A 26,981-nucleotide genomic window follows, 5' to 3' on the forward strand; every position below is an offset into this window, starting at 1 on the left:
AAAAAACTTGATTTTCTCCTTCTCAGGTTCTAGTTTTGCTTGTCTATATTATGATTGTTATGAAATCTTTCCCAAAACTTAAGGGCGATAAGATCATTTTGCAAAACATTTCCACAGCTGGAAAACACATTTTCAGATTCCATGACTTTTCATCATGACTGTGCATGTGGAAACCCTAATAAATGATCCTTCAAAGGCTTTTCCAACCTATCGAGAACAATAATGTGGGGGAAACTGATAGCTTGAATTTATAAACTGAACAACACTAACAACATTATCTACATAAAATTCCAATTCAACAATTTTTGCATTAATACTTAATGCTTTGGCATTAATACAGATGTTTTACTGCTTACTCACTTCATTATACAAGCAGTGCAACATCAGTACATTGAGCGTTCAAAAACCAATATCGGTCAAACTCCAATATTCATAATTGCACATTAATATATACAGTACCACAACAACGATACATGACAAACACCACATCAAAAATTCACTTCCTGCATATACCCATTAAAAATTAGTGAGCAGACAACAGAGCGCAGCACGCTGCTGTGTGGCATGAAGCCATGAAAACAAACAGATGACACACACACACACACACACACACACAAACACAAGGAGAGAACAGAGCTGTCAAGCTTCACAACGCTCCAATGACAAGCGATTGCTAAACCGAGCAGAAAAAAAACTCTCCCTCTCGAAAGAAGGATCCCTCCAAAGACAATGAGTCATGTACCTTTGACAAAAACCTCGGTGAAGCACTTCTCCTCTCCCACCACACACTCGTACGCTGCGTCATCTGACAGGTTGCACTTGTTGATGGTGAGTGTCCGCTTGTTGCCCACGCTCTCAAACACATACCTGGAAACACAGGTATGATGCAGGTCACAAGTATGAGGACAGAGAGAGAGAGAGAGAGAAAGAGAGAGAGAGAGAGAGAGAGAGAGAGAGAATAATGAACAACAGCTTTCAATCCATCCTGCCACAGACACAGAAGGCCTGAGGACAAAAGCTTCACTTGAGTGACTCACATTTACAGACTAAAGACAAAGAGTCCGCAAACTCATCTTGTTGGGACCTTGAGTGCTGAACACCCCCCTACACACACACACACACACACACACACACACACACTCTGAACACACTGCATATCTTAGTGATGTTAATGTACTGACATGGTGACAAACATCAAAGCCACCAACACACACACATTTTTTTTTTTTACTGCTGCTATTCTCTCCCTCTCTCTCTCTCTCTGTCTTCACACACTGCTCGTCCTATCAGAGTCATGTTGTTTTGTTTTGTTTTTTATCCCATTGTGGCCGTGTTTGCTCCGATCGTGGGTTAAAAAATCCAGAATGTGCTTGATTTTTGATTTTATAAAACACACTGCTGAGGAAGGAAGTCAACAGAGCACAGAGCAGACACACGGGAGAAAAACACCGTAAAAAGTGTCAGAGGCCGGTGTAATCTGTTGACAAGCGGGGAGTTAAAATATGATGATTCACGACTGCAAAACATTATGTGTACAACGGCCATTGCTGTGTGCAGAGTGTGTGTGTGTGTGTGTGTGTGTGCATGAGTTTCTTTTTGAAATGTGGGCTCTGCTGAAAGCCAAATGACCTCTAGCAAACAACCAGAAATAGCTCTTGAGCCAACAGATACAAGGAGAACAAGAGAAAACTAAACCTGAGAGGGTTTTGGGAGTTTTCTGGTATATTTTCCATAGTGCACTGTATTATGTTTGAATCAGGCAGTTTGCATTTGAGCCTTCATGCAATTTGTAATTTGAAAAGTGTTTGACAAAATAATTGGTTGATGAGGCTCTCCCAAGTTTTGAGATACACCTGGCAGAGATCTGCACTCTGCTAAGGGGACTCTTCTGATCTTGCATATTTTTTGCATAACAATTTTTAAAAAATAATCTGAATCAGTATCGGTCTTTAAAAAAAATGTATCCTAGCTGCATCAGTGTTAAACAGTAGCACTAAAGCCATGCATTTTTCATACTATTTGCTGCGTATTTTCATTTGAAAACGGTCGCGTTCTTGTTCAAGAATCTCAACTCGGCGTCAAGTCTACATGAGGCACACCAAAAGTGTAAAAGCCTCACTGGAAGCTCTGCCACATTGCTTACATACACTCCTTGCATCACGTTTTTGTTACGTTCAACTATAAAATGTACTTTTTTTGGGGTAAATCCTCGTCCTGACTACACTTCAACACTGTGAAACATTTGTCTTCACACTGGTTTAAGATCCAAACACACATGGGGTTACCGTGGTTCAATACACTGCACATGCACACAGAAAACCCGCCCTCGGTTAGTTAGTTAGGTGGCTCACTTGGCTGATGGTTTGATTTCCTGTCCGTTCTTGAGCCACTTGACCTGAGCGTTGGGGTCGGCCACGTCCACGGTCAGCTGGATCTTCTTGCCTTTGTCCACCGAGTAGGCTGGGTCCAGTTTCTTCAGGAAAGCTGACAAGGAAGTTCTTCCGTTAGTATGCCGTACCCGCTGTTTCAGTGCCCGTTCCGCAGATGCCAACCAGAGGGAAGCATATGCTAACATATATTCCACCTGTCATCCCCGGAGGCCTTTAAACGCTCTTGGTATTTACAACCCACTCCATTATAGAGCTCTCGTTTCCTGCCTGCTGCCTCACTCCTAGTGCAGAGTCTGCTTTTCGCCCAGTAACCCTTCTCCTGTCTCCTCTCTCCCTCCTCACCGTCACTCTTCTTGGGCTCCACCTTCTTCATCTTCTTCAGCCTCTTCAGCATGCCCCTGAGGTCTGTGATGCCATACTCAAAGGCAATCTTCTCGTAGTCGCAGGGCTTGGCCGCCTTCAGGATTTCCCACACATCCACTTCCTCTTTAGGACCCTCTTGTTTCTTCTCCCTGTGTGTGTCAGATCAAATCAAAGAGTGAGGATCCATCTGGGTGTTAAAGTGGACAACATGGTGCATCTCATCATAGTGGTATCCGTCTTACCTTTTCTTGAGGAGGGCACTGAAGTCCAGATCGCCGGCGTCCTCACCTGCATCACCACTGGGTTCGAGAGAAAAAGCAAAAGAATTGGAGGATTAGTTCAACCATAAACAACTCTGAAACCATTTTAATGTTCCTCTGTCTAAACGTCATGGTACATTTGGAAAAAAACAAAAAAGAAAAAAAAAAGAAAAGCCTGCACTGTTTACAAAACTGGTGAAATACCATTACAGAGTGAGGAACAGCAGTAGCGAAAAAATACATTCAGAAATACACCCCTATTCTTCCACAGTACACAGATCTATAAATAGGCACTGGAATTACAAGAGACAATTACAAAACCAACAAAGACAACACAAGCAAACACAACAACATAAAGTGGGGCTCTAATGAATTAATGCCTGTGGAGAAAGCTTACCTTTTTTTCCCTCTGTTTTGGACATAAAAATAGGATGAATGAGTAAGAACACAGAGCAGAGCGTTTGATGAAGACTACGAGCTACCATTATGCCCTACATTCACAACAGACAGGTACATATGAGCACGCTTGGCAGAGAATAATCATGTCGGCAATAGATACTGTTCAAACACAAATAAGCACATGTATCACAGGGAATACAAGTATCTGCCAAAATAAAGGAAACACAAGTAAATAAGAGGGGGGGAAAAAAAACACAGGCTGCCACATGGAAGTAATCCCTGAGATAATGAAGTGCATGACTTGTGTACTATTCTTAGGGCCACGTATGAAAATCACAGGCAGGTCCAACTGTTTATTTATACCACAGCTCAGAAAAGAAATCCCAGTGACAAACAGTGAAAAAAAAAAAAAAAAAAAAAAACACCTTGATGCCAGTTATTATCATGCCAGTCCTTGATGATTGGATTTTAAGACAATAAAGCAACAACATATCATCACACACACTATTCATCACACAACATATCATCACACACACTATTGATACAACTGAGTATCACTTTTTCACCCCTGCAATGTTGTATCAATTCTTTAAACCCTAGTATGGATATATATATGTGTTTGTACATATATATGCATACATATTATGTATTTATATGCACTCACAGATATATATTGTTATATTGTTTAAGCATTTTCATGATGACTTTATGACACCTACATTTTAGTGCATTGTACAAATCCTGTTTTAATAAACTGGAATATTATTTGACTTTAATTGTTCTGAGTGACTTTGTCATCCAATTGATCAAATAAAATGTTGTACATTTGAATAGTCTAGCCAGGGTGTTATGCACTAGATTGTATTTTAAGCTCTACACAGTGTCATCCAGTTCTGTGGAGTACTGCAGTGTATTGTGATATGTGTTGGATCATAACCCATGTATCATGCTCCATATTGCATATATGCCCTAAAAATGACATATATACCCATATCCCAGTTTAAATGCGACTGTTGCTCTTTTTTAATGTATAGTGGCTGAGGTGATACTGATATGAAGGTAGGGCTCAACAGATAAGCAAAATGTTATATTTTTAAAGTTCTATTTTTTTTGCTAAAGGTAAAACGTGTGACAAAATGCCATAATGAGTACGTTTACATGCACACCATATTCCGATTCAGGTCAATATTCTGGTTGAGGTAACTTTCTGAATAAGGTGTTTATATGCGCTGCAGCAACTGGAATATTCTGTTTACATGTTACTTGGCATGTTCCCGTGTTTCGGCGTATGTAATGCGACACTCAACCTGCGGGGGGCAGCAGTACGCCTATAGGTGTCGGGTCTGCCGGAAATACAGCAGCAGCAGAAGAAGAAGTCGCTATTTCTGTGTTTTCTCCCATCAATATACTCCATGATATTTAAGTCTTTCATTAGCTGAAGGCAGACTGCAGTCTCCTGGCTCTTGCTGCTTTTCGCCATGTTGTGCTCCCCGCTTGCAGTAACCATAGCAACAAAGATGCCCAAGGATCCCTTGCGAATCGAGCATGCGCAGACAGTAACTGAATACTCTGGTACAGAGGATTTTCCGATTAAGGTGTTTACATGGCACAATATTCTGGTATGCCAGGGGTCTGATTCTGAATTTCCTCCAACTGGAATATGACCTTAATCGGGTTCGGTGTGTTTACATGACTCGTGCTCCACCGGAATATTGCGGATAATCCGAATAATACAGGAATAAGGTGTGCATGTAAACGTGGTCAATGAATGTAAGTATAGTGGTGCTACAGAGATGCCCTGGCTTACAAATCATCTTCCCCAGATCTAAGAAAACATGTTTGCCAAAATCACATCCAAATCATCTGAATAGTTTTTATTTGTTTTTCGGTGAAAATTAAATTTAGGATGCAAAAATATTAACTCCCACTAAAATTGCGAATCGTATCACAATCACAATATCTATAAAAATAATAATAATAATAATTGCAATTTGATTTGGTATTATTTGATTTGAAATTCTGAGGCAAAGGCATCATGGAAACTGTAGACAGAAGCCGAGAGCCCTTTGCCTGTGCAGCATCTGTCTGTGAAGCGGCTCGCGATGCAAATAAAAGCAGACAACCGACTCTGAAGTGGTTGATCTGTTTCAAAGGCTCTGAGCATCCAGTTTCATTTAGAATAATCTTTTGAAAACTTCACCAAGAGGCACGCCGTGGCTGGTCCGCGGTGCATAAACCCGAGCGCTTGTTACACCTATAAAATGCACCTTTTCAAGTGAAGTGGTGGAAAAGGCGGTCACATGGTCATGAGTCATCATTCACTCTGTTCTCAACAAGCTGACAAGTGCTATGTGTGGCACACGCCAATAAATGTCTACAGGCTGGAGAGCTTGTTGTTTTCCACTGTGAATGGTTCTGGCAGCTCTGTTACGGCGTGGAGTGCATTTTCCTGGCATGGCTCAGCTCCACTGAAAGGTAAATGCCAATAAATACAAAGTCCGTCTGAGTGATCATGCACCTCTTATGGATGAATGGTTCATCCAAGGATAACAGTCACTCATGTTATCCTTCCTATCGCCACGGGAGCAGAATCTTCCAGGACAATAATGATCTCATCCACGGGGCAGAAGTGATCACTGAACGGTCGGGTGAGCATGAAAAGAGCCGTGCACCATGAAGGTCAGCAGATTTCAACCCGCTTCAGCACTTAAGGGAGATTCTGGAGCGGCACCTGCGACGGTCTTTTCCACCTCCGTCAAATCCCCGAATGACGGGATTTCTCGTGGAAGAAAAGTGTTGCGACCCACCGGTAGAGTTTCAGACTGCGGTACAACCCGTCCCAAGGTTCCCTGAAGCTTTTCGGATAGTCCAGCACCTATCTAAGGGTGTGAACACGAAGTAAAATTTTGAGCCCCTTTCCCCTGTGTGTCAAAAACTGTTTTTTGGTAATATGTGGTCATAAATAGGTGATTTTCAAAACTTTCCACCAATGGGATTCCTTGGGACTTTTTTCCCCTCACTCAGGACAAACTGAGGATACAAAATCAGTTGAGTTTGCTTCTCTTGCAATTTGTCCTAGGTTGACCCCAATTTTGGCCTAAAATTACTGGACTATCTTGGCAGGGCCTCCGTAAATAAACGCAGTGTGTGTTCACACCCTAAGACGCTTGTTTCCTTTATTTTGGCACTTCCCTTTATGTAACATTAGTGGGACATTAAGTAAAAATATGTACACTCACTTTACATTACTCTGCAAGGTGTGAACACACAAATGTACAAATAGTGTTGCAGCAAAGACAATATGAATGCAAACTAAGGGAAGGTTCAAACATGTTCACACACGGGCCGTGGACACAGACAGCATCTCCGATTTTTAGCGCGCTTTGCCCGGCGCTCGTCGCTGTCGGTTTTACAACGAGCGAGCTTCTCACAAAAGAGAAGGGGCGGGACAAATAATGAGATTAATCCTGGTGATGTCTGATCATCCAGAGTTTTATGATTTAAGATTTTAAAAAGCGACAATAATCTGGTTGCGAAAAAAGTCGTGATGTCACATGTTGCCATAGCAACGGTGAAATGCATTCTTTTCTCTTCATTTTTCTTGCGTTTTTTATTTATTTTTTTTTTTTTATGCAAACCGGTCCTCTGTGTCCATGACCCCCAAAATGTATTGTAACTCATCCTCAGACAATGTGACACACACACACATACACACACAAACACACACACACACACACACACACACACACGAAATGGGTGGATCGATAATAAAATATCGACACTTCTGATCCTGAAGTTTCCTTTTATCATATCGATACCAGCCATCGATACCAGCCATTGTAATATATAAAGTTTTCATAGGGTTGAATGTGCATCTTATGTTGGAAAAATTAAGGAGAAAAAAAAATGGAACTACTTTTCCTTCCACCCTCTCCCTCCCTGTGTGTTCAGTGTGCACAGTGTACACACCCTCCACGCCAAAAGACACACACTCACTGTCAGAGACACACACGTGCTGCTGCTCTGCTGTAACACAGAAACTTAAACCTCATGTGGAGTTGTTTCAGTCAACTGAAAAATAATGTTTAGACTCAATATGAATAATAACTCTTGAAAAGTTGAATAATATAACTGAAAATTTGTTGATGTTAAAGAATTGAACATGTTTTACAATTACTGTGACTGAACAGAAAACAAAGAAGTGTAAAATGTACTGTTTAATACAAATGTCACAGCCTTCAAACCTGTGTTTTTATGTTTGTATTTACCCATTTTCACAGCATATATCACAAGTATTTCTCCATTTTATGTATATAAGATGGTGATTAAACGTATACTAGCCCTGGTCTGACTTGGTATTGGATCCAAAAGAAAATCAGTGGCATCGCCCGTCCCTTACACACGCTCAGCAGCTGCAGGTACACTGTATGTAATCCATAGAAAAAGCACTGGTTCCCTTTGAAGCCTCTTCAGTTGGCCTACCAGACAGTAAAGTGACAAAATGAAGACGAAAAAATAGCCAAATATGCCTGGGGCATGTGAAGGAGAACTTGGGCTATTTCAGACATGAAACAAACTGCGGCCTGGAATGAAAACTCCAGAGACACGATGGGTGAACAGGGGGTGTGCGTCTCCAAGAGTGGAGTCAGAACCGATGAAGGCAACCCACAGGATGAGAATCACACAGATGAGGGTCCCGAAGGAGACAAAATTCTCTATATTTGCTTCCTGATGGATGCCGGGTTGCTGAGCTTCTTGGCCTCCACATTACGAGGCGCTGAACACATTCGTCCATTATCTATTCAGCAGCGTGATTCACATTTAACCAACTTTTCCCTTTTCATTTATCACATCAGCCGCTCTGCCTCTCTCTCCCTCATCAGCACTCTGCAAATAAACACACCGACATCCTGTCTAAAACACAATATGACACCGTCTTTTTGCATGTTGTGTTTCTCATCTTACCTCCGCCGCTCGGCTTGACTTCTAATAAGGGAAGGAGATTATATTTTAAACAGCGATTAAAAAATATGGAGACCCGAGGTGTCAGTGTGAATGCCTCACCTGAGTTTGCGCTCTCAGAGAACACATATGGAAAGTAAGGACGGGCTGAGAGCGCCGAGAAAAAAAAAAAAAAAAAAACAACAACACAGATATAGACACTCACATGAAACATGCATAGGTACAGTTCACACAAACACGGAGTGAGAGTCAGAAACAGACAGAGTGAGAAAAACGCATACATATAAAACAGAAACAGTCCCTTCGGAGACTGTCACCGAGACATGTGACGAAACACAAAAGACTCGGAGCCATGAGGGACTCCAGGTGAAGCGAAACACCAAGACGGCAGACGCGCCGAGACGTGACAGAGTGAGAAAGCTATGCTAGACAGACTGACTCTTACAAAGTCAGCGACAACTGAGGGATAGACAGACACACAGGCAGAGATACACGTCGAGACTGACAGATGCCCAGAGGCAGCGATCTACAGAGGAGCATATGGGAGACGGTGCGACGGGTGACATGTTGAATAGACCCTCGCTGACACTGACACTCACGATCGCTTAAACGCCTCCAGGATGTTGGCCTGCTGCTCCTCTTGTACAGCTAAAACCAGACAGAAGGAGAAAGACCGGTGAGAGCTCGGCTAGGTTAATTCATTACACAGCAGGCTGACCGGCAAAGGAATAATGGACTGATGACCTCGCTAAGCCACTAAATGATAGGATCTAATGTGTATCGCACTCGCTGAGTTATTGGCTGACAAAGCCAGTTACGTAGTAATGGTGGATCCGCTGAATGGAAGATGACAATAATGTGATTAAGTGTCTGTCTGCAGACCTACCCTCCACGGAGACTTCGAATGTGCAGCTGTCGCACTTGTCTTTGGAGGTGACCTCGCAGCGATAGCCACCTGCGTCTGCATCCACCACTTTGATGATGCTCATCTCGTAAGTGTAGATCTGACAGAGAAGGAGGAGATGATGGGATAGGAACACCGCAATTAAATCAACACACACACACACACACACACACACATGCACCTGCAAATATGGGAACACACATACACACGGGGTGTAGTGCCTGCACAGTCTGGTTAGACCGATGTATTGGTTTGCTAATGGATCAAGACAATACCTCTGATGTGACGGATAAGATGCTGTTTGATTACAGCGAGAAGAACTGATAAGTAACCATGTGAGACAGCTGGGGGTAAAAAACCTTGTTGGTGGAGAGTTTTTCGTCCACTCATGATGTGAGATGAGCAGATAAACAAATGAATGAATGATACTCTGTGCAGCTGATGCCTCTGGTCCCGAAGCTGTAATAAAAAGCAGAACCAGAAGTGGGCGTGGCCTCGTGTTAGCCAACTTGTTGGCAGCTACACGCCAAGTCAGAGGACACCCACAAATCTCTGCCTCTGACTGCAAAAAAAACATAAGTGGGAATGGCCTGGGAGGAAGCGGGCATGGCTTAAACAGTGTGAGAAGTAAGTTTTTTGTTGCTTAAACCAGGACAAACATTGCATCAAATTTTTGTGGTGTTGCGCTCAAAGTTTTGCGAAGTGTGAATGTTTTTTATGATATGCCATGGTCACTTTCCACACCCATTTTTGGTCAAGAGGTGTGAAAAGTTAAGTACTTCTCCCGTCAACTAAGACTAACCTTCCCACCAAATTTGGTGGAAATCCACGTATCCGTTCAGAAGTTATGCCACTGTATGATGGATGACAAATGGATGCACACTGATTCAAAAACACTGGCCCTGATTAATTTATGTGAAATGTTCTTCCACCACGCCATGAGCATGGGGGTAACATATTACATGGAAAGCTATTTTGGTTGTTTTTAATTCACTGAACTGTTAAAACACAATCAAATTATATGAGCGATTACTTTAACATTATGTTTTAATCTCGTCACTTTGAATCTATTTGCCAGTATTCAACTATGGCATATGAAATTTTTTTTTTTTTTTATACCTAACACAAACCAAATTACCTTTTCGAATCAGAGTCCCAAGAGCAAAACTGCTTCACATGGGGGTCCCACACCTTAATGAACGTGAAAACGTTTGAAAATCCCTGATCTGGGGGGTCACCCTCAACCAGAATCAACTCAAATGATCTAATTTCATTTTGACTGAATTGAATTTGGTATTGGGGTCAGTATAATCAAAATGCAAATACAGTATGTGCTCCACATATAAAACATGAGAGGCTGTTTTACGTTTTCCCACCAGGAAAGCATTACGTTATGGAGGCACAACTAGACACAGTAGTTTGATCCTGAAATATTGTGGTGCAACTAAAGTGAGGGTGTGGAAGTTTTCCTTCAACTCCGATGCCCATGTCTGATTCCCGACTCATACAGGAGGATTTCTACTTGGAGTGAAGTTTTTTCTTATTAACGTGGCTAAAGTCTTTCCCTAACCTTGACCAAACTCTTTTAGTTGACTAATCCTAATCATAACCTTGATGCAAACCAAAAATAACCTTATTTTCCCGATTTACAGGGGAAAATGGCATGCATGCTCCATGCTATTGTCACTTAATTGAATTTGTGAAATGGGAAAATAATCTTTGTGCTCGTTTCACAAAATTTTATGAGATTAGGCTGTAGCAGTAATCACACTGGCTATCAAAAACCCATACTGGTCATACCCCATTAAAAAATGGAAAAACTCAATGTAGCATTGAATATAACATGCATTTATGCAAAGAAAGACACACACACACACACACACACACACCTTGGTGTTCCTGTCGTAGGTCTCTTTGAATTGCAGGTGCTTTCCGGCTTTGCTGCCCAAGTCGAGCCACTTCCCCTTCAGCCACTTCATGCCGGGCTTCCTCGTCAGGTTGGAGGAATCTACTTTAGCCACAAAGGTGATGTCCTTGCCTGCCATTTACAAGGATGTGACACAGTAATTAACTAAAATTGATGAACTGCACACACTCCAACTCGAAGAGGGCGTTTAGTGGCCCGTGCCTCTCATTTTGGATATAACTCAGGATTTTTATGATGATTTTTGTCAGACCTTTTATTGCCGTGACGGTCTCCGGTTTCTGCACGAACAGGCCGGTCAGCTCCGACAGCTGAGGCTCCTCTCCTGGTAAATTCTCTGTGATGGGTGTTAGAGGAGTCACAGGGGTCAAATTAGAGCGAGAAAAACACGCTCCGATCACCGCTCATCAAAGATGCAACACAGAGTAGACGACAAACACGGGACAAATGGACCAAGCAAACCACCAAATCCAGTCTCCTTAAATCTTGTGGCGTTTATGATGAATCGCTGATTTGCTGGGTGTTTGGGAACCCTTACGTGTTTGGTGCTAGAATCAAGGGATCTTCTATTGACACTCCACCCTGCGAACTTGTGTATCTATTGGTAATATATGGTTATCTGGCACTGAAACTGAGAAACAGAGGCAAAAGCATGATGTCTTTGCAGTTACAGTGCCTGAGCCATTCAGGACACTGTGACAGGAGCCAAGGAGCCTCTGAAACTGGCTGCCCCCGGGGGAATAAGGAAACTGCTCAAATCACCTCTGAAGACATAACATTAGGGCTGACTTTGTGCAATCTCCTGCCACACTGACAGAGCAAGTGCTGAGGCCGTACGCTGCTCTTATCTAGGCTATAAAAATGAGCTGCTCTTTTATCCGTTTCCTTGTTTCTTTTGAAAGAGAATTGATGTAACCTCTGTAAGGTGTTTGCTTGTCAGCGGATATGCTTCACAAAGACAACTAACGTATTCATTTCTCTTACCATCGGGAGGCAATTCTGCATCAGAGGGAAAAAAGAAAGAGAAAGCGGGGGGAACACGTCAGTCTGTACAGTATCTGTGCTGTGCTGTTAAAGACAAGCGTTAATTGGCCCTATGATAATCTTGACTTCAGGTGAGGAACACTCACACGTTAGATCAACGTGCTCTCACACTCAAAGAAACACATCTTTTTCCTTCTCCAGCCCTAATTAACATATCGTGTGTGTTTTTTTTTCTTCCCCAAAACACAAAACTGTTAATGAGTTACGTCTTCAGCAATCAAGTTTAGAAATCACTTTAATTATGGAGAACTCTGGCGATTGTTAATTGTACATCACGTACATAAACAGTTTCTCTCACTTCTCTCACCTTCTGAGTCAGTCACGGTTTCTTGAGGAAAACTAAAGGGTTTACGAACAAGCAGCGGGGGAAAGATAAAGGCACATCGGACCACCAATCAAGTCGAGCGAGCGGGACCCTGAGTAGAAATCCACTGGACGAGAGCAGTTGTCGAGAAAATGGATCCAGGGTCAGGTGTCAAGTAAGGTCATCCGCCTCCATAAATCCAGAGAGCCGCAGCGTCGGCACCTCTCCCTCCCTCTCGGCTTTTATGGGCTCAGTTAATTTGATCTTTTAATCAAAAGTGCCCCTGAAGACAGATCCAAGTTCAGATGTTCGGGATGATTTAGGGGGTTTTGGTTAGAATGTTAAGTGGGTGAAGCTGATCCTGGAATGGCACCCGGGGGACATTTTTGACTGTTTACACTCTTACACTGTTACGCTGGACACTCGCTGCACTGTGGGACTCGAGTCGCCGGGTGAAATTAACTCCAGACATTGTCCTTGGCTCGGAGAGTGGAACTTAAGGATTTTGGAGAACAGCCTGCAGGGTTTAATTGAGTGTAACCCCTCCGCAGTCCCCGTTCTCATTTTGGTCATTCGGGACAGTCTGCATCACACCACCATGAAGAAAACTAGCCCCAGACTGAGTATTACTAGCCTCTGAATGTATTACTAGCCTAGAATAGATTTCCATCCCCAGCCGGATCAGTTTTATGGCTCTTAAAAATTCTTGTTCTTCATCTCGGATGATGAAACACGAGTATAATTTCACGGCTTTTACTTATTCAATACATCTCTAATACATCATCAGTGCAATGCCAGACAGAAGAGATAATATCTCACGTCCCTCATGTGCCTCATATTTCATCTCGTGGACTCAACATGTACAGGAAGGAAGGGCACGGTGACCATATTGCAAATAAAAAGTAATGAAAAATCAATCAGCACAGTCTTATGCTGACATGTCAGTAGGCCACGACTTAGCAGACCCACTCATACACACAGATCATGATATATACCCAGCATAGATACACACAGTATATATCGTTTTGTCATTGATCAAACCAAAACATATCAGTTCACCTTTATCCTCTCAAGCTCAAACATGATGCCAGTGCGCAAAATAAGAAAAATATTATGCTTTAGCCCTAAAACTAATCGTTTAAAAAAAAAAATAGCTAATAATAATAATAAAAAAGAAAAATATTGTTGAGAACAGCTGTTTTGTCCATTTTAATTGGCCGTAAAAAAGAAGTATCAATAAAGTTTCAAGTATATTTAATATTTAATATTTAATATTTCTCTCAGATGCTTTGAGGACATGATCCTGAGAAGAGTGCATGGTGGCCAATAACCTGCAAGACTTTTTTTTTTTTTTTTTTTTAAACCAAATCACTATATCAGATCATTACGGCAGATCTCTGCAAGACTGATCACAGAGATCATCAATCAATAATTCACCTCCTGAGTGAATAAACTGTGATTGCCAGAGCAATCCCAGAGTTCAGTGAGGCGTAGCTTCAGACTGTCAGCCCAACGTGACGTCGACGCCGTGCTCAGTAACACACGACGACGCACACAAAGCGAGAGTGTGTGTGTGTGTTGTGTGTGTTCCTTACCGTCCCTCGGCTCGTTCGCTGAGTGAAAAGAAACAAGCGGTGAAGTGAAGTTAGTGCTGTGGATGATGACGGGTTAAACACACCCCAAAGTGCTGCTGTGGCCTCCTCCGACTGTGACGGGAAGCACATTTACACTGCAGAGATGTGTGTGTGTGTGTGTGTGTGTGTGTGTGTGTGTGTGTGTGCATGTGATTATGAAAGAAAAAAACTGTATAACGGTGATTGGATAAAACTAAATATATAAGCCTATCCACTGAGACACCCGTAATTTCTTCAAGCTGGAACAACGCACACACACACACACACACACACACACACACACACACACACACACACACACACACACACACACACACACACACACACGACAAACCTGTAAAGCAAAGCGCTTACCTACAGCAGGCTGGGCATCTGTTAATGAAGAATAAGCACAGGTTAAGCAGAGCAAATGAGTGGTAATGCAAATATAATGCAAGCATTTCATACATACACATACATAAGGCGCACACACACACACACACACACACACACACAATTATGACAAACTGACGCTTATCCTCCTCAGCCAGCTGTGGCTCTATTAATGATATTAATAATTTAAGAGAAAAATTGATCTTTACAATTAAATGAATAGAGCTCAGATGAACACACATACACACAGACACACACACACACACAGAAAACCATTCAGCCAGGCAAGCGCTTACCCTCTGCAGCAGGCGGCATCTCTGTCAATGAGAACGACATGAGAATTTACAGGTGAAAAGCCGCCATTTTTAATAATATAATATTTTTAAAATATTAATGGAAATAAAGCACAACAGAATGAACGCCGGTTAAATAGGCCTCTCGGAGTTTTACTGCATTGATTCCCTGTTTTGTTGTCTAGGTTCTCCCACTCCCAAAGTCATAAAAGGAAACAACAACTTGACAAATTTCAAAGCAAAGATGACAAATTTTGTCGCCGTCTCGCGCTCGGTGAACGCAGCAGCTTCTCTTCTGTTCTGCTCGAGCACCTTCTGAGTCACTAAAATGAAATGACTATTGTTCCCCTGTAAAGGACCGACCTTGTGTGGTGTTTGTATGGTAGGTTTAGTAGTCAAGGCGAACTCGCTCCAAATCACCACCACTCATGTTAAAAAAATTTAAAAACTGTCCTGTAAGACTTTATGGTTGTTAAGCTGAGGCAACTCCATCTATTCACATTTGAGGCCCTTAAAAGGAACTATTTTTTCCAAGTAGGGGAGACCGGGGATGGTTGTAACAAAGGGATAGTTGTAACACTCTCAGTTTGACCAATCAGAAACGAGCTGTGGTGATGTCATCAATACAGTCCATGCCCACTTACAAACTGAGCTCACTGGTGAAGCCTCATGTCTCTGAGTTGAAAACTGTCTGTTCTGGAGCCAAAAAACGATTTTTCAGGTAAGAAAGTAAAAATTTTCATCACAAATATTTTTTGCATAGTGTCCATTGTGTTGTAGATAAAATTGTTTTACTTACATAAGCTCAAGTAGTAGTTTCTCTAGTTTAATTTGATGTGTTGCATTAAAGCTAAATGCTAATAATGGTTAGCTTTTTAATGGCCGCCTGGCATGGGGAGGGTTGTAACGGTTCTTCACCTGTCTAATTAAACATATGTATTATGCCTTAGCCAGTTTGCCTAGTTAATAGTTACTTACTAAGTACTTCTGCACTTTAAAAAGTGTTTTGTTTATTGTTCAATAGAAAGTTCAACTGTTCAAATGCCTTTTAGTACTTACTAAGTACTTAGTGCAGCTTTGCACCACACTGTTCAGAAGTGGTTTGTTGATTTTTCCACAGATCTCCAGGTGTTCAAATGCTTTTTCACATTAACCTGTTTCAGGCTACAAAACACACACACAACACACACCAGTTTATTTATTTATTTTATTGTATTTAACTTATACTTTTTATTTATTTTATTATTATTATTTTGTAATCTTACAAGTTTATGGTACCTTCTTTATTATTCATTAATGTGCTTCCATACATTTATTAGTGTGGATCTTTTTTAAGCATAACAATTTAATTGTTACATCCATCCTTAAGTAGTGTTACAACTCACCCTGGTACTGGTGTAGGTTGTAACAACATACCTCTTTGTATTTGACATTAATTTACATAATCTGTGATGGTGTAGTAGAAGTCCAAGTGTATGTCATTTATAGCAGACAAATATGGGTACCACATGTCAAAATTTGAGATCTCTAGCACAAAGAACCACTGAGTTACACTTGCTCAAACAAAAAGTGTCACTATCATCCCTGGTCTCCCGTACACTCACCTAAAGGATTATTAGGAACACCGTACTGATGCCGTGTTTGACCCTCTTTAGCCTTCAGAAGTGCCTTAATTCTTCGTGGCACTGATTCAACGAGGTGCTGGAAGCATTCTTTAGAAATGTTGGCCCACATTGATGGGACGGCATCTTTCAGTTGATGGAGATTCGTGGGATGCACATCCAGGGCATGAAGCTCCCGTTCCACCACATCCCAAAGATGTTCTCTTGGGTTGAGATCTGGTGACTGTCGGGGGCCATTTTAGTACAGCGAACCCATTGTCATGTTCAAGAAACCAACTTGAACTGATTCGAGCTTTGTGACATGGTGCATTATCCTGCTGGAAGTAGCCATCAGAGGATGGGTGCATGGTGGTCATAAAGGGATGGACATGGTCAGAAACAATGCTCAGGTAGGCTGTGGTGTTTAAACGATGCCCAGTTGGTGCTAAGGGGCCTAAAGTGTGCCAAGAAAACATCCCCCACACCGTTACACCACCACCAGCAGCCTGCACGGTGCTAACAAGGCATGACGGATCCATGTTCGCATTCTGTTTAGTCTGACTCTACCATCTGAATGTCTCAACAGAAATCGAGACTCATCAGACCAGGCAACATTTTTCCAGTCTTCAACTATGCAATTTGGTGATCTCATGCAAACTGTAGCCTCATTTTCCTATTTTTAGTGAAGATCAGTGGTACCCGGTGGGGTCTTCTGCTGGTGTAGCCCATCCGCCTCAAGGTTGTGTCTGTTGTGGCTTCACAAATGCTTTGCTGCATGCCTCGGTTGTAACGAGTAGTTATCTGAATCAAAGTTGATCTTCTATCAGCTTGAATCAGTCGGCTCGTTCTCCTCTGACCTCTGGCATCAACGAGGCATTTTTGCCCACAGGACTGCCGCATACTGGATGTTTTTTTTTTTCCTTTTTCAGACCGTTCTTTGTAAACCCTAGAAATGGTTGTGCGTGAAAATCCCAGTAACTGAGCAGATTATGAAATACTCAGCACCAACGACCATGCCACGCTCAGAGTTGCTTGGATCACCTTTCTTTCCCATTCTGACATTCAGTTTGGAGTTCAGGAGATCGTCTTGACCAGGACTACACCCTAAATGCACTGAAGCCGCTGCCATGTGATTGGTTGATTAGATAATTGCATTCCCGAGAAATTTAACAGGTGTTCCTAATTATCCTTTAGGTGAGTGTATATCCAAGTACAGTGGAGGTCAGCGATTGGTTGAAAGCTGCATCGTGTTCCTTACAGGTAAACCAAAAAAAAAAAAAAAAAAGAGGGAGTCCTCACCGTTTAAACTCTGATCTGCATTTGCGACAGCGGAGGGACAGAAAGAATGTTTTTGTCACCAGTTTGTTTTTTTTACGCTGCTTGTTTTGTAGTGAAGTTGAGCTCGTGTGAGGCTAATAAATATAGACAGAGATGCAAGTTTTTTTCCTTTCATGTATCGTCAGAGCTTGTGCGTTCGATTTGAAGCCGGACGAAATGAAGGCTGACGGCACGGAGCAGCAGCAGCAGCCGCGTTCACTTCTGCTGTTGCTTTCTTTGTAGTTTGTACGACTGATCCGTGTTGTGCGTTGATCTTAAAGGCAGGTGTGCAGTCATACAGGTAAATCGTCTCGTCTGGCTGCTCTTCTCCTGACCGCAGACACCGGCTCCGTACCAGTCGGCCAGCAGTCGCACTTTGAGTGTGAGTGAATTTGAATGGACATACAATAGCTTTAGTGCATGCCAGTCAATTATTCACAAGATGCAATCAGCTCTGTGTCGTGAATTTCCAGTTTCAACTGAGCCGTTTTTTACTTTTTGAATATGAACAAGAGTGAAATGAGGTAAGCTGACCTTGACCTCTAAGCTACTACCGCATATTTTATACACACTTACACAATATTTGCGTAAAACTGTTGCTGAGAAGTCAAAACGGGCCTGTCTATATAGTCTGTACATAGAACTCTGCACAGATAAACTATTTAGTCACCATATATAGCCTACTATATTACGCACTAATGTTCAGTTTCATAGTGTTAGCCCATTTCTTTACCCTAACCTTAACCATGACCTTTTGCTAACCTTAACAAAGTTGTTTTGTTGGCTGAAGCTCCTGGAATTTAGCCGTAAAAGAAAATTCATGCTTGTGGACACAAAATAAATTCATGTCCATCGCCGTGAAAAGTAAAGCTCATGGACACGAATCTATAGATTAAATTATTATTTCATGAAGTGCCATGAGGCTGAATGCTGTCTGTTGTATATTACACATCGTATTCTTTGGAAATTTTATTTATTTTCTTTTTATCCCTGATGATTTTTTATATATTTGTTTTTCTTGAATTCCCATTTTTCTTTCCTCGATAACGGCAGTGAGAGTAAAAGGCGAAGCAAGAATTTCATTGTACAGGGAAACTTGTTTTTAACTGCGACATTAAATGCTTTGATTTTGACGTTAAGGACACAAATTGAGAGGAAATTAGTTGCAATATTAGTGTAGCCACTTTGTCTCTGTGTTGTACACACACACACAGACACACACACACACACACACACATATATATTTCTACAAGTTCTACCTGCTATGAAAGACTCACAGTGAACACCACATTAAGACTGGCAGCAGCCATACACACACACACACACACACACACACACGTCTCTAGCCCTTACCTTCTACTGCAGTTTGCTTCGTCACTGGTGGCAGTGACTTTTAATCCCACAGATTGCACCAGAGACCAAACTAGACTGACAAACTCACAAATCTGCCAGCGGGATTAGATAATCCCACTTGTTTCCAATGATAATCCCACTTGTTTCCAGAATTTTCTAGAATCAAGTGTTACTTTCTTAATCCTAGGGGGCTGATCTGCCTTATTCTGCCTTGTCTCTACATAATTAAACCAACAAAAAAAAAAAAGCCTGAAACAAGTGAAACTGCACTTGAAATAAGTGGGATTATCTCATCCCACCAGCAGTTTTTTTTTTTTTTTTTTTTTTTTTTTTGGTAACTTGTTTTAAGGAACAACAAGAGTGAAACACTGATTATCCATTGACTCCGCTGAATCCATCTTTACATACTTCAGGATACATTTTACACTCAAGAGACTCATTACTCTCTCCATGCTGCCGGCGCTACAGAAAACACCCAAAACTCACACACACACATGTACAAACACACACACAGACATGTTCGGATGCTTGCCAACAAATAACCCTGCTGTGCTACAACACACGCTTCGATTTAGCTCAGCCCGTTCATACACATGACACACACTCATGTATGATATGCATGCTGCACCATACTGCACTATATACGCCCACAGACAATTACCGGCTCCAGCTACAGCTTGGACTCGAAAGGTCAGGATTTTTTTCTCACACACACACACACACACACACACAAAAAGCAATTTTTTTCATCCTACATTACACAGAATGGAAATAAAACTCTTAAGTAGAGGTGAAAACAGAAACGATCACACCCATCTAATCAATCATGATGTGGCTCAGCTGTTCCGGCTCTTGTGGCGATCAGAAACCCGCTGACGAAACAACAAAAGCCCCGAATGCAACAAATCACCGGGAAATGTCAAACAAAACCTCACACGCTCGTCCAGTGTGTCCATTTCCGTTTGCACGTTTCAGGCATTGTGCTGACGGCAGGGCTGGAGAGCGCTATGAGCCGCTGGACTTGACCCAAATATCATCCATTTGGAGAACAAAGTTTGATTATAAGCTAATTGCGTTGAATTTTAATGAAGGGAATGTAAGAGGTTTTGATTGACAATGATTTTCTCCGCATTTGAATAATAATAATAAAAAAAAACAACTGTAGATCACTGTACGGCACCCTGGCTGAGAATCACACACACACACACACACACACACACACTACACACAAACACTTCACAGACGCTCTCACTCTCTTTCTTTGCCTCTCAAGATATCAAAATAAAAACAACATACTGTATGGTTAAAGTGAGTGAAATTATCAGTTGTCAAGGTTTGTCAGGAGCAGATTTTGTGTTTTTAAAAATAAAGAGCGCTTAAAATAGACGCTTTGTGTGCCGGGCTGTCATCAGCAGTTCTTGCGTTTTGCACGTAATACAGTAGATCCATACTTCAATGTTTGGGGAAACGGAAGTTCACGTATGACCAAAGTTTTAAACTGTTTGATGTAGAGAAATGAAGGACAAACCTGTGAATGTTGGTTTTAGCGAGCGTGACAACAGACTGTGTTTTTTCTGCCATAGGATCTGGGTGTGATACACAGGGTTTGCTCCAAAGGCAGGGAAGCATAAACTAAACAACAAAGAATCAAACACTGACCCCATAAATGTGCACAATTATTCACTATATACTTCTCAAAGACGAGTTCACACAGTGCTGCTAATTTGAATTGAGCCAGCTGCTCGGCCTCGGCAGACGGCTGAACGTGTACCTGCATCGAGGAAAAAGCTTCACCTGGTTGTGTTCATCCCGTATGAGCTTCCTGCCGTGCACCGAGTGTGGAGTCTTGCGCTGTAACTCTCTTTGGCGCCAAAGCTCCATAACAAATGGGGCTTTTGTCAGTGCAAATAACAGCAATGCAGAAGTCTCCATAAACACACACAAACACACACACACACACACACACACACAGGTGTAATTTCGGTGAGCAACAGGGTGACATATCCCTCTTATTTTTTCAAAATTTGTATTTTGCCCTCCAACCCTCACCTTGATCGCTGGGTGCACTTTTAAAAAATTGCATGCCAAAAAGGAATAAATGTTTCCTCCATTATAGTTCAATAAATATGCATTTTTTAAAGCAAATTTCTAATGCGCATATTTTTAAATTTCTTCTATCTTTTTTTTTATTTCTTCTAATTATCTCTTATATCTTATGCTGATATATACATTCTTCTTTTGAGAATTTGAGCAACTGCAACTAACCCTCAGGGATCAATGAAGTATTTCTGATTTCTGATATTATTTTTATCTATAAAGAAACAGAATGTATAGAAATATAAGCTGTGTCCCAATACAGGGTCTGCATCCTTCGAAGTCCACATCTGAAGGCCAGTTACGTCACAACACTGCGGGAGGGCCTGTCCCAATTCATCCAAAGCCGAAGGATCCTTCAAATGCGCACTTCAAATGCGGCCTCCTTTCCAGCCGTTGGTAGCCGATTCGGAGGCTGCACCGCGACTATCCTTCTCGGCCTCCCGTATCCCAAAATGCTTTGCGTGCTGCTGAAAAGTTCAGCAGCACGCAAAGTTCTGAGAAAAGTTCAGATTTCACATTATAAATATTCGTTTTTTACTCATTTGAACATCCAACGCCATATATGTTAAGCCAAAACCCCTGTTCTGTCTTGTCTGACAGAAAGAAACGTTATATTTCGGTCTCCGGAGTTTGTTGTCATGGAAACGGCGGTAACGGCGGTTACGCAACCAGGAAATACTCCGAAGGCTAGACCGTCCCATTTCGTTGCCGTTAGTTGACGGGGGAGGATGCTTCGGTTGACCCGGACTTCGAAGGATGCAGACCCTGAATTGGGACACAGCTACAGAAATGTGGCACATATAAAGTGCAGTGTTGCCAACTTGGCGACTTTCTCGCTAAATCTGGCGACTTTCCAACTCCCCATGGCGACTTTTTTTCTCAAAAGCGACTAGCGACAAATCTAGCGACTTTTCCTGGTGTTACTGGAGACTTCTGGTATTTTGGAGACTGACATGAAAGCACGTATCATTCCTCTGCAGTTCCCGCCCCAAAGTCCTCACAGGTGGTCACAGCCTCGAGCCGCGCGTCAGGAGAGGAGCAGAGAGGAGACCCACCACTCCGCGGCCAGGCAGCAGATGAATCGCGCATGCGCAAAGCCGCTGTTGGTCCCGCCCTTCCCGTAAATTTGTAGTTCTAAAACATATTTAGGATGTTTTTTACTCATTTTTTCACTCTCCTACGATGTTATTCCTCTCCTGCAGCGTCCATTACAATCACGTGCAAATTGCCGATTATGCAAATTAGGCGATGATGTCATTTGGCGACTTCTAGCGACTTTTAGGACAGCCAATAGCTACTTTCCTTACTGAGGAGTTGGCAACACTGATAAAGTATTAGGCCCGTTAATTTTACGGGGCCGTGGCCGTTGTCGCGTGTCTCCACCGCCGGAACTACCCTGAAAGAGAGAGTTCAGGAACCTTTACAGGGGCTAAAAAACGGCCCTGCCTCAGGGTAGGGACTCTGAGCGGCCCCGAAAAACTCCTGGGTTTACTCACGGCGCGATGTGATGTCAACAGAAAGCAGGCGTCCCTAGCAACACGGCCAACACTACCAAGCTAACGCTAACGTGCTAGATAACGCTAACAACACACTTTTAGCCGGCATTTTTAGGGGCGCTAACGTTAGCTTTAGTGGACGTTAGGTAACGCTAGCAACAGGCTTTTTTAACAATACGCATTTTGATGCCCCGGTCATGGTCGTGCAACCGCCTGGTAACTTTACAGGAACCTTCCTCCTACCCGGCCCTCTCCAGGGTTGCCAAGTCCGCGTTTTTTCCGCCAAATTGGGCTACTTTTTAAGTGTTGCCGCGGGTTGGGCTTGGGCAGACCTGTGGCATACAGATGATGAATAATGCCTATGAATAAAGATTTATATTTTGAATGACTAATGAAATCTGCTGCCACGAGTTTGAGCCCACCAGAGAGATGCTGGCCTTGTTCAATACAGTTCTGTATGACAGGGACCAGGGCGAGGGATCTCAACATGTCTAAAAAGAAACTGGACAGCGCTGTAAATAGTTCAAGTTCATGGAGTTTTTTCCCGTTCTTTTTTATGTTGGAGACAGCCAGCAGTTTAACAGGTGAGCTGAAATGATTTTCAATTGCCTTTGCCGGGGAAATTGCCTTTACTGTTTATGATGTTATTTTATAGATATTATAGTGCATTTTGCAATTATAGCAATGCTGTTGGACTTTAAAAGCAACATATATGGATTTTTATGGGCATATTTTGAGTTCTGGTATTAGGCTCATTTTTGGGCCGTTTTTATACCCGGTTGGGCGGGTTTTGAGTTGCTGTTTGGCTGCTTTTGTCTCACAGATCTGGCAACCCTGGCCCTCTCAGTGGAGACACGGCAGGTGAGAGGGCCGAGCGAGAGCACGTTCCTGTAGCAGCTCCTGCCCCCCAAATACTACCAGGAACATTCTGGTGGAAACAGGCCTTTAGTCTTAAGCGATGTCTGCTAGTTGAGCTGAGTAAAAATGCAGGACATGAGTTTGAAATTATGGAAAAATTATGAAACATTATGAAAAACACCCCAAAACCTCCCCATTTTTCAGACCATAGTTATGCTACTAGGTGCGTACACACACACACACACACACACACACACACACACACACACACACACACACACTGACTACTGGTTTCTGATTGGCCAAAGAGACGACCTGTGTCATCACACCTCTACTTGTTTTCCCATAAAAAAAAAAAAAAAAGATCCTTCTAGTTTTCTGAGAATCACAATTAAAGGGAATAAACCATTTTCACAGCCCCGATGACACGATGATGAACGCGCGCTCGATGAAACAGCATAAACACTGTCAATCTGAATCAAGCTGCAATTAAACTGTCACAAAACATCTCGGCGCTGCTGGAGTCACGTATTTTCAAAGGAAACGTCCCTGTTTACCTCGTCAACATGAGGCTGCAACCCTGAGGAAACACCGACACGTAAAAACACACACTATAGTTTGTCTTATTTAGCTCTAACTAATTATGGCATCACTCTTCAATGAGCTGCATGTCACTGGCGATGAGAGGGTTGGTATTACTGCTCTGGCTCTTCTTACTTTTATGTAACCACAACAGCTGCTCTACCTCAGCCACTGATTAACATTAAGTGCCTGAGTGCTGTGGTGTATATAATGAAAACACTATATTCTGTGGGGTAATATTGATATTTTACTCAGATCCCCCTGTTATGATCTACAAGAAAACAATTCGAGGCTGCCCATTAGCTCAGCGCACAACGCTGAAAATACAATACAAGACAATACAAAGCCTTAAATGAAAAATCCATCCACACCCAAAATCCAATCCGCTCCCCTCACACCGTTATGTATCATCCGTCTGCAAAGCTCAGAGCATTCCACGAGTTATTTTTGTAATGAAGTGTTGTAAATTACTTCTTTGTTGCGCCCACTTCCCCTCCACCCACGCCGTCTACTTCCACCTCGGCGAGTGGTTTCCTACATTTCCCAGCATGCTTGTCAGCAGCCCACAGAGAACAGGCGCAGGCTTGTTGCATTAAGCCGGTGGGTTGCACGTGTAGGCGGGGAGAGAAACTGCAATAATGATAAATTAAGAGCAGGAGAGTGCGCGTCTCCAGCCGGGAATAGTGAGACTCGCTGGAAAAACACAGCTTGTCCTGTGGCTGCATTGCATCCTGGTCTATTGAGTCGATGGCTGGTGGAGAAACTGGTCTCTCTGTGTGCTGCATGATGGATTTCACCTCATGTGACTGTCGAATGGCAGTGAGTCTCCAAAGAAGCTTTTTCTCTCTGATACAGGGGACTGACATCAGAATCTGACGTTTATTATTAATGTTTTAGATAGATTTTTTAAATCATCAAGAGCTGTTTTTTAAAGAGCTAAAATATTAATATAGACTATTTTTCCTTTAAGTTCTAACTCTATTTTCAGAGGATTATTTTTCTTTTTCTTAAAGAATGCTATTATCATTTACAGTATCATATTTCAGCACAATGTTAACTGTGAAATTAGGCATCAGGGCCTGCCACAGAAAAACTATTAAAATTATACATAGTGAGTATACATCTATTCTGTTCTATTCAATTCTATTCTATTCTATGCTATATTTTGCAGATATATTTCATTATACATAGAGCCTATGCAAAGTGTCAAAGGTGAAAGGTCTACAGATATTCTATAGATATATTTTGGTAAAACCTTACAATAAGAGTACAACAATTAACGTTAGTTAATGCCGTAATAAACATTAAGTAACAGGTAATAAACATTAAGTAACAGTTAACTAACCATGAACTAATGTGTCTAAGAATCATTTACTAATGCTGTTCATGCTAAGGTATTAATTTATATGTTATTTAAGGGTTATTGTAGATATTATTAACATTAGTAAATGCCATGATAATCATTAACTAACAGTTAATTAACCATTACGGCATTAACTAATGTTAACTAACGTTAATTGTTGTACTCTTATTGTAAAGTGTTACCGGATAATTTTTCTTTTTCTTAAAGAACGCTATTATCGTTTACAGTGTCATACTTCAGTTTGGCACAGCGTGAACTAGGGGTGTACAGTCATTGCACTATTTCTATTTGGGTTTGGATTTGGGCTTTTTAAAAAAAACTTCAGATTTGTTATTCGGATTCAGGAAGAAACCGGAAGTGGGCACACTAGAGACTTCCGCCGAGCTAGCCGGCTAACTTCCAGTTTAGCTCTCGGCTAACTAGAACGGGAATAAAATCATTTAATCGTGCGGCTCTTCTAGACTTTCCAAACGTAATCGGACTGAATGGATCAAAGTCTGCTGGTGAAACGAGTCGTTTCGCGGGGGCTGTGACACTCAAAAAAATGTATCCACCATTTTATAGCCGCTTCTTTTCCCTTTATTGTCTATGAGAAAAATGCTTTTTGGGCCACAGTGCATCACGTGATGGGTGTGATTGGCTCAAAACACGCACCAACATGTTTTTTGTTACGTTTTGTTTTAATCTCTTGTAATTGGCTCAAAGTCAAGCTCAAAACACACATCCAAACGTTTTTTTTTTCCTTTAGAAAAAAGCTCCCGAATAATGAGGAGAAACTTCGGACAGAAAAACTTTTCGGGATCAAAGCATTATTTGTGTACTTCCAAATATCGTATTCAGGTTCGGGTACATACCTAGCGTGAACTGTGAAATTAGGCATCAGGGCCTGCCACAGGGAAAATTTATAAAAAATTATACATAGTGAGTTTACATCTATTCTATTCTATATTTTGCAGATATATTTCATTATACTATCTTTCAGGTTTTAGAAATTATGTTAGCCCGTTCTGAGCATTTAAAAAGTGGTAATCTGAGTTTTCATGGGTTTTCATGGATTTCCCTGCAATGCATCCCTGCTTGTCACAATGCGAGGAACTTTTATAACTTTTCACGGGGAGCTAAAATTGCATTGGCAACGTTGACATGTTATCTCGCTGCAAACTGGCCCTCAGCCGTAGCCGGCAGCACTTACACAGGTATAAACGAGAAGTCTAACACTGCTAACAAGACACTTTTATTATGGTAGCTGAGGGACAAATGTGAAAAATTAATTTGCATGTACTGTATGCATTCGCAGAATTAAGTGTACCCAGGCTAAAATAAGAAATTCAAAGACACAGGCACACACACACACACACACACACACACACACACACACACACACTCACATGTGCTTACCCACAAATAAAAGAAAACCTGCACTGCCTTTAAACACTCTGGCATGAAAACTTAGAAGCCGTCCTCA

General features: G+C 41.9%; 1 protein-coding gene across 2 annotated transcripts in view; it reads right to left on the bottom strand.

The window, feature by feature from the left end:
• The window catches only part of mybpc2a (myosin binding protein Ca), a 68,408-nt gene that overhangs the window by 24,751 nt on the left and 16,676 nt on the right, over positions 1–26,981 (bottom strand). The window contains exons 1-11 of one of the 2 annotated variants that reach the window (XM_030058957.1): positions 20,915–20,962; positions 14,853–14,873; positions 14,539–14,556; positions 11,456–11,539; positions 11,168–11,316; positions 9,261–9,378; positions 8,974–9,022; positions 2,996–3,052; positions 2,733–2,902; positions 2,352–2,484; positions 743–867 (exon numbers count right to left, since the gene is read on the bottom strand). In XM_030058957.1, the coding sequence (XP_029914817.1) occupies positions 743–867; positions 2,352–2,484; positions 2,733–2,902; positions 2,996–3,052; positions 8,974–9,022; positions 9,261–9,378; positions 11,168–11,316; positions 11,456–11,539; positions 14,539–14,556; positions 14,853–14,871 (922 nt within the window). In that variant the 5' untranslated portion in view covers positions 14,872–14,873; positions 20,915–20,962. Of the gene's footprint in view, positions 1–742; positions 868–2,351; positions 2,485–2,732; positions 2,903–2,995; positions 3,053–8,973; positions 9,023–9,260; positions 9,379–11,167; positions 11,317–11,455; positions 11,540–14,538; positions 14,557–14,852; positions 14,874–20,914; positions 20,963–26,981 lie in introns of those variants that run through there. The other variant, XM_030058956.1, reaches the window with a different exon arrangement.

This window comes from Myripristis murdjan, chromosome 8 (assembly GCF_902150065.1).
Source record: "Myripristis murdjan chromosome 8, fMyrMur1.1, whole genome shotgun sequence".
Lineage (NCBI taxonomy): Eukaryota > Metazoa > Chordata > Actinopteri > Holocentriformes > Holocentridae > Myripristis > Myripristis murdjan.